Source organism: Hemiscyllium ocellatum, chromosome 32, assembly GCF_020745735.1.
Source record: "Hemiscyllium ocellatum isolate sHemOce1 chromosome 32, sHemOce1.pat.X.cur, whole genome shotgun sequence".
NCBI classification, from domain to species: domain Eukaryota; kingdom Metazoa; phylum Chordata; class Chondrichthyes; order Orectolobiformes; family Hemiscylliidae; genus Hemiscyllium; species Hemiscyllium ocellatum.
This window is the reverse complement of record NC_083432.1, coordinates 9386042-9399866: the sequence shown is the minus strand read 5'-3', so window position 1 is coordinate 9399866 and position 13825 is coordinate 9386042. Positions and strand designations below refer to the sequence as shown.

The 13825-nt window shown below is 40.7% G+C and overlaps 1 protein-coding gene across 1 annotated transcript in view; it reads right to left on the bottom strand.

Moving 5' to 3' along the window:
- Nucleotides 1-526: 526 nt before the first annotated feature.
- Nucleotides 527-13825, bottom strand: part of LOC132830743 (corticotropin-releasing factor receptor 1-like) — a 243131-nt gene continuing 229832 nt past the window's right edge. The window contains exon 14 of the mRNA XM_060848580.1: nt 527-667. Coding sequence (XP_060704563.1) covers nt 527-667 — 141 coding nt within the window. The remainder of the gene's footprint in view (nt 668-13825) is intronic.

The following is a 13825-nucleotide window of genomic DNA, read 5'->3' as shown; positions in this document are numbered from 1 at the left end:
CTGTCCATTTTGCCAGGGCCTCTAAATACTACAATGTACACTGACTGTCAAAGTGGCAACAATAATGCTAGCTGTAACTGACACAGTACATTACACATATATTACAGAAACATTCAGCCACTTTACCATGATGTTGTTCCACTTGACAGATCCATACTCCACAAATTTTCTGTACAAGAGAGACAACTCCTTCCAGTAAAGAAATCTGTGGCTGGGGAAAAAAAGGTCACTTTTGCTGCAGGGACCTGGAAGTTGAAATTTGAAATTAGCTGTGATAGTTAGAACTCATTCCACTTAGTTATGAATCTGTTGATGTTCATATATTTTTGTTACTTTTATCTTTCAACAATTTAGAGGACTTAAATATTCAGTTAGTCACCAAGGAGTTGATGTAATGGACTAAGCCTAGGTGAGTTTAAGAGAGAAACAGAGAATTTTTGAGTCAGTCTGATGAGGGGTAATGTGTACTGAAGGTTAGTTGGAGGAACACAGTGAGCTGGCATCAACTTGCTCCAACTCTATGTATTTAGACAGTTGTTGTCTGCTTGATGCTCTGAAAACTGACCCTCGTGGGAGATGTTGGAATGGACATTGCCCTGGCAACCCGTGTCTGGATCCAGTGATTGTCTTGCCAACGATGCCATCTTTTTCTCACAGCTGAACGAACCTGAGAGAGGATACACTGATATTAAACAATAGAACAATAATATCATCAATAAACCTTCATTGGAAGTAAATTGTACAATCCTGTGAAATTATTCTGTGCAGCATCCCTATTTAGTTGTTAGCTTACTGGCACAACAGAAGCAAGTCTCCATTAGATAAAATAAAATATTTAGTTCCCAAATTGGTTCCTGAACAGACCTATGTCATAACTTCAGCACATTTATAACATTAAATATAATCCTTTTGTTTCTCTCTACCATATTATTGAGGAAACAAATTCCCCACCAAGGAAACAGAATGAAAAATGGATTATTATTGAAATTTGATCATTTTTTAGAACCAGGGCTTTCTAAGAAAAAGGAAGTAAGGACTCACATTTGGGAGCTGCCTTCCTATACCAGTGCAGTCAGTGTATCAGGGGTACCAGGATTATTTGATGGAATATCAGTTGAAGGAACTTTTCTATAGTTCTGAGTGAAGGTGTTCTGCTTTGGACAAGAACTGTAATATAATGATCTCCATTTTGTTCCAGCTCTTATTTTTTGAGGTAATAGAATTTTGAATGCTTGTTCCATCATTTGATCTAGTCAAGAATGATCTCACCTCACCTTCATCTCCAAATTTCCTGCTGGCTCTCCAGAACCCTCCAATATATTAATAATTAAACATTGGTCTATCTTCTCCTTAAATTTACTTAGTGTCCCAGTATCCATAGAACTCTGGGGTTGTGATTCATTACCCTTTGCAAGAAGTAATTTCTCCTCATTTCTGTTTTAAATCTGCTACCCCTTATCCTAAAACTTTCTTATTTGTGATTGCCTCACATGAGGAAACTTCTACTTACACATTCTTTAACATTCCGAGTGATGGCCTAATAAAGACCATGAGACCATTGTTAATGCCCATCTGGTTCACTGACATTTTTCGGGAAATAACTCAATCTATTCCAGATTCACAGCAATGAGTTTGACTCTTAAGTGCCTTCTGGAATGGCTTGCAATCTTTCAGTTATAACTAATAACTTTGAAGTTCAGGAAAAAGGACTGGAATCGGAAAGACAACCTAACATTTACCTAAGCACTGTAAAGAACCGTGTCAAACCATGTTGATCCTACAAAGACTTTCTAACTAACATTTGTGCGCTCGCTCAAAATTTGGGAGAGATATCTTGTAGATTAAACGAACAATACACATGTCTAAAGATACCACCATCAATATCATCCTACATCCAAATATAGCTAAACCTGGAGAACATCTAAGCTTGGGTTGATGAATGGCAATTAACATTTGCACCACACAAATCAGAGCAGCATATAGAATACAACAATCTCTTCTTAACATTCAATGACAATATGATCACTAAATTCCCCATTATTAACCTCCTGGGTGCTACCATTGTCAAAAACTGAACTGAACAAGAGATAAGTAACAAGGCTACAAGACATGATCCAAGACTTGGAGTTCATTGAATAGAATAATTTGAATCCCTACAATGTGGAAACAGGTCATTTGGAGCAACAAGTCCACCACCTGCAGCAAGAAAATTACCTCCTGACTCCCCAAAGCCTGTCCACAACCTACAGGATATAAATTAGGCTGAAACAACACTAAAGAAACTCAACATCATCAAGAACAAGCCGCATGCTTAATCAGCACCCCAACCCACTAATGTCAACAGTCACTCCATCAACAATGAACAGGAGCTGCAGTGTGTATCATTTACAAGAAGAACTGCAGCAACTCAACAGTGATCCTTCAACAGTAACTTCCAAACCATTTCCTTTACAATCTAAAAGGACAAGAGTAGCAGATGGCCCAATGGTTCTATCCCTATTTTTTCCAGAGATCCAAGTAATGTTCTGCACTTTCTTCAACAAGTTAGTGAGTGAAGCAACCACAGTGCTAAGATTTGGTACAAATTTCCAACAAAAACACTCAGTCCCAGGAATCGTAGTGCTTACCTCTTTGTTAATGGTATGGGAAACTCCCCATAACCTTTGTTTTTTATATCCTGTGGGGCCATCTGTCACTCACTCTTAACCAGGTTTATCACCAAGCCTGCCTTCTGAAGTTGATTGATCAATACCACTGGATGCTCCAAATGTTTCTTCCAAGTCAGACTAAAACAAACTACCAGATCGTCATCCTAATTAGTTTATTGGTTAGTCTTTGAAATGCTGCTAGTGCATTTTTAAATGTCAAATGCCATAATTTTAAAGTTGCAAAGTCATGAAAACCAAAATTTCCTTCGCTCTCAGGCAAATCTTCTCAGGCAAAGTATTTGCAAATCTTCTCTGACAAAATCTAACTTTGAAATATAGCTTGCTTGTCCCATCTCCCTAGCCATGAAAGAATCAGATTTTGTAACTGCCTTTGAGGTAATCAACACATACTTGTTGGCTACCATCTGGTTTTGGAACTATCACTATGGTGAGCTCCATTCACTTCAAATTACTTTGATTATATTGTGTCTGGAGAATGGCACTGAACCAGAAATATTAATTCTGATTTTTCTCCACAGATGCTGCCAGATCTGCTGAGCGTTTTCCAGCAATTTCTATTTTTGTTAATTCTGTAAGGATGTTGCTTTACTGGAACAGCATTCCCTTTGGCTCCACCATGCGCAATCATGTTAGTACTTCCTAGCATATTCTCACATTTCTCTCCATGTGATTGCAATAACTCTTTCAGATCATTTCAATTTTCCTTTGGAAGGTAACTCAATAATGTATTGCATTATTTCAGAACTTCCTCATTATCTAATTTAATTTGAGGAGTATCAAATGCAGATTTATGTGGATTTGGATCTTCACTCTGAGTTGTAACAACTATGACATTTTCCTTTTGCTTTCTATTCCCATCCATGTACTGCTTGATCATATTCACACCTTCTATCTGGCATGCTTATCAAATAATTTACCTCACTAAATTTCCTTTCAATTTGATAAAATCCAGAAAACCTTGCTTTTATAGGTTCATGTATCACTGGTGACTAGCACTTTATTTCCTCCAGCGAAAATATGATTATTTTGATTAGTTGTCTGCTTCCTGTTTCATCACATGCTGTACTACATTCAAATACTGTCTAGCTAACTCACCTATTCTATTTAATCTTGCCCAAAAATTTGACACATTGTCCAGATATGTAGTCTTTTAAGTCTGACTAATCAATTTTCCTTAATTAATTTCAGTGGTCCTCCCACATTCATGTCCAAAAATGAATTCAAACGGACAAAACTTAGTTGATTCATTAGATGAATTCCTAATTGCAAAAAGTACGAATGAAATTCGTGTATCACAATCCTCTGGATAGTCTTGACTATAAGCTCTCAAGATGGTTTAAAGTTTGAAGTTTGATGCTCCTTGCTTTTCTGAATGGTACACAGTTGATGTAAATTGTTTTATTCCTATGCTATCTATAACTTCCTTGAATAATTTCGATATAAAATATGACCCTAGATATGATTGTACCTCTTTGGGTATCTTGTACAAAATTTGAGTAACTCCTCTGCAATCCTGTGAGCCTTGATATTGCATAAGAGAATGGCCTCTGGAAATCTAGTGGACACATCCATTATAGTCAACAAATATTGATTCCTACTTCTTGCTTTAGGGAGGGGACCTACGCAATCAATTAAGACTCTTGCAAAAGGTTCCTCAAATGCAGGAATAAGTATGAAAGCTGTTGGTTTTAGTACTGCCTGAGGTTTGCCAATTGTCTCACGAGTCATAGAGTCATAGAGATGCGTCCAACCCAATGCCGACTAGCTATCCCAACCCAATCTAGTCCCACCTGCCAGCACCCGGTCCATATCCCTCCAAACCCTTCCTATTCGTATACCCATCCAAGTGCCTTTTAAATGTTGCAATCGTACTAGCCTCCACCATTTCCTCTGGCAGCTCATTCCATACCCGTACTACTCTCTGTGTGAAACAATTGCTCCTTCAGTCTCTTTTATATCTTTCCCCTCTCACCCTAAACCTACTCCCCGACCCCAGGGAAAAGACTTTGCCTGTTTACCCTATCCATGCCACTCATAATTTTGTAAATATCTATAAGGTCACACCTCAGCCTCTGATGCTCCAGGGAAAACAGCCCCAGCCTGGCCAGCCTCTCCCTATAGGCTCAAATCCTCCAACCCTGGCAACATCCTTGTAAATTTTTTCTGAACCCTTTCAAGATTCACAACATCTTTCCGATAGGAAGGAGACCAGAATTGCACACAATATTCCAACAGCGGCCTAACCAATGTCCTGTATAGCTGCAACATGACCTCCCAACTCCTGTACTCAATACTCTGACCAATAAAGGAAAGCATACCAAATGCCTTCTTCACTATCCTATCTACCTGTGACTCCAATTTCAAGGAGCTTTAGACGTGTACTCCAAGGTCTCTTTGTTCAGCAATACTCCCTAGGACTTTACCATTAAGTGTATAAGTCCTGCTAAGATTTACTTTCCCAAAATACAGCACCTTGCATTTATCTGAATTAAACTCCATCTGCCAATTCTCAGCCCATTGATCCATCTGGTCAAGATCCCATTGTAATCTGAGGTAGCCCTCTTCACTGTCCACTATACCTCCAATTTTGGTGTCCTCAGCAAACTTACTAACTGTACCTCTTTTGCTCGCATCCAAATCATTTATATAAATGACAAAAAGTAGAGGACCCAGCACCGATCCTTGTGGCACTCCACCAGTCACAGGCCTCCAGTCTGAAAAACAACCCTCCACACCATCTTCCTTTGAGCCAGTTCTGTATCCAAATGGCTACTTCTCCCTGTATTCCATGACATCTAACCTTGCCAATCAGTCTCCCATGGGGAACCTTGTCGAACGCCTTACTGAAGTCCATATAGATCACATCTGCCGCTCTGCCCCCATCAATCCTCTTTGTTACGTCTTCAAAAAACTCAATAAAATTTGTGAGACATGATTTCTCATGCACAAAATCATGTTGACTATCCCTAATCAGTCCTTGCCTTTCCAAATATATGTACACTCTGTCCCTCAGGATTCCCTCCAACAATTTGCCCACTACTGATGTCAGGCTCACTGCTCTATCCCTAGTTTGTCATTACCATCCTTCTTAAACAGTGGCACCACGCTTGCCAACCTCTAGTCTTCCGGCACCTCACCTGTGACTAGCAATGATACAAATATCTCAGCAAGAGGCCCAGTAATCACTTCTCTAGCTTCCCACAGATTTCTAGGGTACACCTGATCAGGTCATGGGGATTTATCCACCTTTACCCATTTCAAGACATCCAGCACTTCTTCTCTGTAATATGGACGTTTTGCAAGATGTCACCATCTATTTCCCTACAGTCTACATCTTCCATATCCCTTTCCACAGTAAATACTGATGCAAAATACTCATTTAGTATTACCCCATTTTGTGTGGGTCCACGCAAAGGCTGCCTTGCTGACCTTTCAGGGGCTCTAGTTACCCTTTTGTCCTTTTTGCATTTGTAAAATCTCTTTGGATTCTCCCTAATTCTATTTGCCAAAGCTATCTCATGTCCTCTTTTTACCCACCTGATTTCCCTCTTAAGTATACTTGAGACGTCCAGCAAAAGTTAATCACATTGTTTTGCAGTCCAGACCATTAAAATTGTTTGTATTTTGGTTTGAGTTTTCCTTCCTACCAAATGACCTCCTAATGGTATCTGATGTGCTACCTACAACATCTCCTTTCTATAACATATTGGTAATACAACTAGAACTCCTGCTCATTTTTCATCTACATAAATATATGATGGTCTCCATTTCCTCATCAAGACTTCACTGTTAAAACAGCAACATTCTGGGATACACTGAGGTTCTTCTTCTGAGTACACTTTTGATAACTTCTGCCATATTTTTTCATCTTTATATTGTTATTCAACTACAGTCTCTGAATTAAAAAATCTATTTTGTCCTCCATCTATTCTTGTTTTATTTTCTCCATGTGATTGTAATAACCATTTGATCAAACATAGTTTTTGATTATTGAATTTCAACTTTCATGCCTTTATACCAAAGTATTTCTCCTCCTGTTTCAACCTCTGATTTTGTGACCCTGCCAGGAAATGTCCCAGGATATACTACCTGTAATACCTCAGTTGTTTGATTTTCTACTGGCTTTTCAATCACTGTCACTTGTGATACAGCTATATCATACCTGAGGATAAACTATGCCTCTGAAACAGAGAATTTCTGTATTATTCCGACCAGTAGTTTTCACTGGACTCTCCAGACTCATCTTATACAATGAAACACTACTTTTCTCACCACAAATGCCATTTATTACCACCTTTTCTGACAAAACTGCTTCCAGAGTACATATCTCCTCATCTCCCACCATCAACGATTGACTAGCTCCTATATCTTTTAAAATGTTAATTTCTTTATCCACAAATCATTGTACACTTGAGTAAACCTTACACACACAGATAAATTTAAAGAAATTTGGTACTTGCTTATTAACCAATTCCTGACCAGGATACATTCTTTTGCAGCTGTTTAGCTTTCACTGGGATTTCCTTTACCACTTTAACAAACCCCACTGACTTATCCTGCTTTACCACATCTGTTTTCCCATAGTTTTTTTAAAAAAATCACCAACACTACAACTTCATGTCACCTTAATATTACTTCATTACACTGAAAACATCTAAGGTTTTTTAACTCTTCTCCCCCTTCATGACTTGTCATTTTAACCTGTAGTAAAGTTTCTCTACTATCTCTGATGAGATTTCCTTTGCCTTTACTATATGAGAATTTATTTTTTTCACCAATTTCTGTCCCTCAGAGATGGGAATTGATGTTGGAAGCCAAAATTTGATTTGTGAACTAATTCAGTCTTGCAAGATTAGCAGCAGAAATAACAGATGATTATGATTTATGAACCCTCTGCTCTTCCACAATTTCTCACTATTTCAGGATATGAAGTTTTGAACTCCTCCAAAATCACAGTCTCTCCAAGAGCATCATATGTTTGACCTATTTTAAATGCCCTTGTTTATCTATCAATGTTATGTTGTTCGATCCTTTAAAAGTCTACATAGGTTTGATCAAGCTCCTTTCTTAGATTCCTAAAATATTGTCTGTTGGTTTCTGACACTAGTTCAAATGCACTTAAGATGGCTTTTTTCACCTAATTATACTCCCTGGATACCTCCCCTGATAGTGATGCAAATACCTCACTTGCTCTATCTATCAACTTGGGTCTTCCCACATACCACTGGCCTTTTCACTTGTTTAGCCATTTTCTCAAATGAAACAAAAAAGGCTTCTATGTCCTTCTCATGACACTTTGGTAACACTTGGACATACTTAAACAGATTCTCCTACTGACTATGATGGGTTTGCTCTACATCACTCTCCTCATCACCTTCCTGCCCTCTACCTTTCCCATTTTAACTCAACTTCCCTCTTTCATTGTCACCTTCTGAAGTTCAAATAATAGTTTTCTTGTCTCCCTTTCATCTCTCTTTCTATTGTACTTCTGCCTCTTTCTGCCTTTCCTCTGCTCAGGTCATCCTTTATTTCTATTTTTGTTCTCAACGGGCCATTTTTTCTTTTTCTTTGTTCTGCCAGGGCTATTCTCTCCTGTTCCTTTTCCTTTGCTTTTAATCGCAATTCAAACTGTTTCATTTCCATTTCTCTTTCTTTTTCCCTTGCCATTGCCTCAAGTTCAAGCAGCTCCATTTGCATTGAAGTTTAACTATTCCCAATTATTCTGAATGTATCTCTTGCAATCACAAATGTTGAGCTACTGATGCAATTTCTCCCCTTTCCTCACAGACACAGGCAACTCCAACTTAAGATTGCTTGCAGGTTCCGAACGTTTTGCCTTGCACACTTTCTAAGTGACTTAATCCATTCCAGGAAACTCTTAGTGATGAAAGAGCCATTATCTCACACAGTACACCCTTGTTTAAACCAACTGAATGCAACATCTGAAGAGAAAAACACCAACAGCCACCACTCATTGTCTTTGAGTTCAATAATCCTCAACTCAACCATGGAGCCCCCATTTTGTTGTGGACCAGGCCAAACTCCCTCAAGATACATCAAGGAAATAGCACATACCCTAACTTTTCTCTTATTTACAGACAAGTGTAAGCATTGCATTCCAGATGAGTTTCGGTTTGTCACAGTACCAGCTTTAAGCAAAACACACTTTATTCTTACACTGCAATAAAAATACAAATGAAAGAACAAAGAATTGGCATAACTTTAACTCCATTGGAAAACTTAACAGAATACTACACTATTTAAGTTCTAAGTAGCAACTGTTTCAAAAGAGAAACATCTCAACACACCCCTGACAAAGGCAAATTCAATAAAATAGATTGCCTCACATGTGATTTCTTTTTCAGTTGAGGAAAAATGAACACCAAGAGAAATTCAGGCAGAGAGAGATAACTCCAGCTTTTTGCAGTGACTGATGGATACACCACAGCGGCTTAATGGTTAGCACTGCTGCCTCATAGACCTGGGTTCGATTCCAGCCTTGGGTGACTGCCTATGTGGAGTTTGCACATTTTCCCTGTACCTGAGTGGGTTTCCTCCTGCAATAGAGGCAATCTACTTTATTGAATTGTCCTTTGTCAGGAATGTGTTTATAGATGTTTCTCTTTTGAAACAGTTGCTATTTAGTACTTAAATCATGTATTATTTTGTCACGTTTTCCAATGGAATTAAAGTTATGCCAATTCTTTATTCTTTTATGTGCAGGTTAAGTGAATTGGCCATGCTAAATTGCCCATAGTGTTCAGGGATGTATATGTTAGGTGCATTGGTCAGGGGAATGGGTTTGGGTGGGTTACTCTTTGGAGGGTTGGTGTGAACTTGCTGGGCCAAAGAGTCTGTTTTCACACAGTATGGATTGTATAGAGATATATGGAGCTTCCACAGCCAACTTTGAAGCCTAAACTGAAATCCAGGTTCTGCTGGAGCCTGACCCCACCAAAGTTATGCTGTTTCTATTGTTCTAAATTAATAAAAACACATTCTCACATGCTGCTTACTTAATTGGCTTCTAAGAGGCAACTGACACCTCTGGCCCAAAATATCTCTTCCTAAAAACCAAAATATTCGAAATGTATAGCATTATCACAGTGGGTCCTGAATGATTAGATTAGATTACTTACAGTGTGGAAACAGGCCCTTCGGCCCAACAAGTCCACACCGACCCGCCAAAGCACAACCCACCCATACCCCTACATATACCCCTTACCTAACACTACGGGCAATTTAGCATGGCCAATTCACCTGACCCGCACATCTTTGGACTGTGGGAGGAAACCGGAGCACCCGGAGGAAACCCACGCAGACACGGGGAGAACGTGCAAACTCCACACAGTCAGTCGCCTGAGGCGGGAATTGAACCCAGGTCCCTGGCGCTGTGAGGCAGCAGTGCTAACCACTGTGCCACCGTGCCGCCCTACAATGAATAATTTGCATTAATATTTAACAAGGATAGTGGTACGATTATGAAGGGGTATGTTGACATTCTAGGCTATGTTGACATTAAGGAGGAGGTGCTGATGTCTTGAAAAAATTCAGGTAGGTAAATCTCTAGGACCTGATTGGATCTATCTATAATGAAGGAGGCAAGGGAAGAGATTGCTGGGCCTTTGCATCCTCTTTAGCCACAGACAAGATGCCAGAATACTGATGAATCCAGAAAATTATGGGTCAATGAAATCTTACATCAGTGGCAGAGATATTATTGGAGAAGGACATTTACTCACATTTGGAAAAGAATAGACTCATTATAGATCATCAGCATGACTTTATGTGGGGGAAAATTGATTGAGTTTTTAGAGGAAGTGATGAAGATGATTGAGGAGGGCAGTGGATATTGTCTGCATGGACTTTACTGAAGCATTTGATGAGGTCCATCATGGCAGCCCGAAACAGAAGATTAACAGCCACATGAGAATCTATGATGTGTTGGAAAGTTTAATACAAAACTGGCTTGGTAATAGAAGACAGAGGTAGTTGTGGAGGGATGTTTTTCTGACTGGAGGACAGTACTGGGACCTCTGTTGTTCACAATTTCTATAAATAGATTGGATGAAAATGTGGGTGGTCTGATTCAAATGAGTTGTGAAAGAATACAATAGAAGGTCAAAGGGTACAATAGAATATAGATTAGTTGGAAAATTACATGGAGAAATCACAGATAGAGTCTAATCTAGGAGAAAGTGAGCACTGCAGATGCTGGAGATCAGAGCTGAAAAATGTGTTGCTGGAAAAGCGCAGCAGGTCAGGCAGCATCCAAGGAGTAGGAGAATCGATGTTTCGGGCATAAGCCCTTCTTCAGGAATCTTCAGGAATCTGAAGAAGGGCTTATGCCCGAAACGTCGGTTCTCCTACTCCTTGAATGCTGCCTGACCTGCTGCATTTTTCCAGCAACTCATTTTTCAGCTCTGTAGTTTAATCTAAACAAGTGTGCATTTTGGGAGATCAAGTGTAAGAGGAAAGTATGCAGAAAATAACAGGATCCTTAGGAGCACTGATATAGAAAGGGATCTTGGCATGGAAGTCCATAACTTCCTGAAAGAAGCAATACAAGTGGATAATCATAGAACCCCTACAGTGTGGAAGCAAGCCGTTCAGCCCATTGAGTTCACAACACCTGTCCAAAGACTGTCCCACCTTGATCCATACCTCTACCCTATTCCTGTAACCCTGTATTTCCCATGGTTAATCTACCTAGCCTGCACATCCCTAGACACTATTGGTAATTTAGCATGGTCAATCCACTTAACCTGCACATCTTTGGACTGTGGGAGGAAGGGACCACCTGGCAGAAACCCACGCAGACATGGCCAGCATGTGCAACTCCATACAGTCGCCTGAGGGTGGAATTGAACTGAAAACCTGACGCTGTCAGACAGCAGTGCTAATCAGCAAAAGGTGGTAAAGGCGTGCCTGGCATGCTTGCCTTTATCGGACAGGCACTGATTGTGAAAACTGGCAAGCCATATTATGGGCAGCATGGTGGCTCAGTGTTAAGCGCTGTTGCCTCACAGTGCCAAGGACCGGGTTCGATTCCAGCTTTGGTAACTATGAGGATTTTGCACATTCTCACCGTGTCTGCATGGGTTTCCTCCAGGTGCTTGCTCCAGTTTCCTCCCATAGTCCAAAGATGTGCAGGTTATGTGAACTGGTCAAGCTAGATTGCCCATAGTGCTCAGGGATGTGTAGGTTAGATTCCCTACAGTGTGGAAGCAGGCCATTTGGCCCAACAAGGTTCACACCGACCTCCAAAGAGTAACCCACCTAGACACATTCCCCTACATTTATCCCTGACTAATACGCCTAACATTATAGGTAATTTAGCATGGCCAGTTTACTGACCTACACATCTTTGGGTTATGGGAGGAAACCCACACAGTGAATGTACAAATTCCACACAGATAGTCGCCCGCGGCAGGAATCCAACCCGGATTTCTAGTGCTATAAGGTAGCAGTGCTAACCACTGAGCTGCCATGCTGTTAGGAGCATTAGTCAGGAGAAATGTAGAGTAATAGGGTAGGGGAGAGGGTCTGGGTGGGATACTTTTCGGAGGGTCGGGTAAACTTGTTTGGCCAAGTTGCCTGTTTCCACACTATAAGGATTCAATGATTCTATGATGCAGCAAAATGAAACTTTAGTTCACCCTACTGTGTGCAGTTCTGGTCCCCACACTTTCAGAAGAATGTGGAGGTCTTGGAAAAGGTGCAAAAGAGATTTACCAGAAATATTGCCTCTGGTTTGGAGTGTGTTAGCTATCAGGAGAGGTTGAGAAAACTGGAGCACCAGAGGCTGAGGGCAGCCTGACGGAGGTGTACAAAATTATGATAGGCATGGATAGGGTGGATAGTCCGAGTCTTTTTCAAACACTAGAAGGCATAGGTTTAAGATGAGAGAGGATGAGTTTAAAGCAGATGTGTGAGGAAAGTTATTTTTTACACAGAGGATGGTAGGTCCCTGGAATATGGTGCCAAGGAACATGGTAGAAACAGATACAAAAGTAACATTTAAGGGACATTTAGACAAATGAGTAGGCATCGAATAGAGGGATATAGACCACATGCAAGCAGATGGGACTGCGCCACACTGTTGTATGTTCCATGTTCTAAGCTCTGCAGTCCTGCCACATCCAGTCATGAATGGTGCTGGACAATTAAACAACTCACTGGATGAGAAGGCTTCACAAAGCTTCAATGAAGGGGGAATCCAGCACCTAAAGGCAAAGATAAGGCTGGAGCATTCACAATAAAGTTCAGTCAGTAGTTCCAAGCAGAAATCCTTCTTGGCCTCATTGACAGGTTCACAGCATCACAGATGGCAACTCAATTTACTCCATGTGATATTATGAAAATGCCTGAGACACTGAATACCGCAAAGGTTATGGGCCTTGACAATATTTCAGCAATAGCCCTGATGATTTAGATTAGATTAGACTTACAGTGTGGAAACAGGCCCTTTGGCCCAACAAGTCCACACCGACCCGCCGAAGCGCAACCCACCCATACCCCCACATTTACCCCTTACCTAACACTACGGGCAATTTAGCTTGGCCAATTCACCTGACCCGCACATCTTTGGACTGTGGGAGGAAACCGGAGCACCCGGAGGAAACCCACGCAGACACGGGGAGAACGTGCAAACTCCACACAGTCAGTCGCCTGAGTCGGGAATTGAACCCGGGTCTACAGGCGCTGTGAGGCAGCAGTGCTAACCACTGTGCCACCGTGCCGCCCCTTGTGTTCCAGAACTTGCCACAACCCTATCCAAAATGTTTCAGGCAAGCAACAACACTGGCATCTATTTGACCAGGTATGGCCTGCTCAGCACCTGCTCAGAAATAACTTGCTCACTGACACTCAGTTTGGCTTCCACCAGGATCACCTAACTTCTGACCTCATTATAGCATTGGTTCGCACAGAAATGTTGATTCCAGATGATGTGAGAGTGACTATCCTTGACATCAAGGTCACATTTGACGGAGTGTTGCATCGAGGAACTTAACAAAGCTGGATTCAATATGAATCAGGGGTTAGAACCAAATGAAAATGATTGTGGTTGTTAGTAGTCAATCATCACAGCTCCAGGATATCTCCGTAGAAGTTCCTCAGGGCCTCATTAGTAGCTTCATCAATGACTTTCCCTC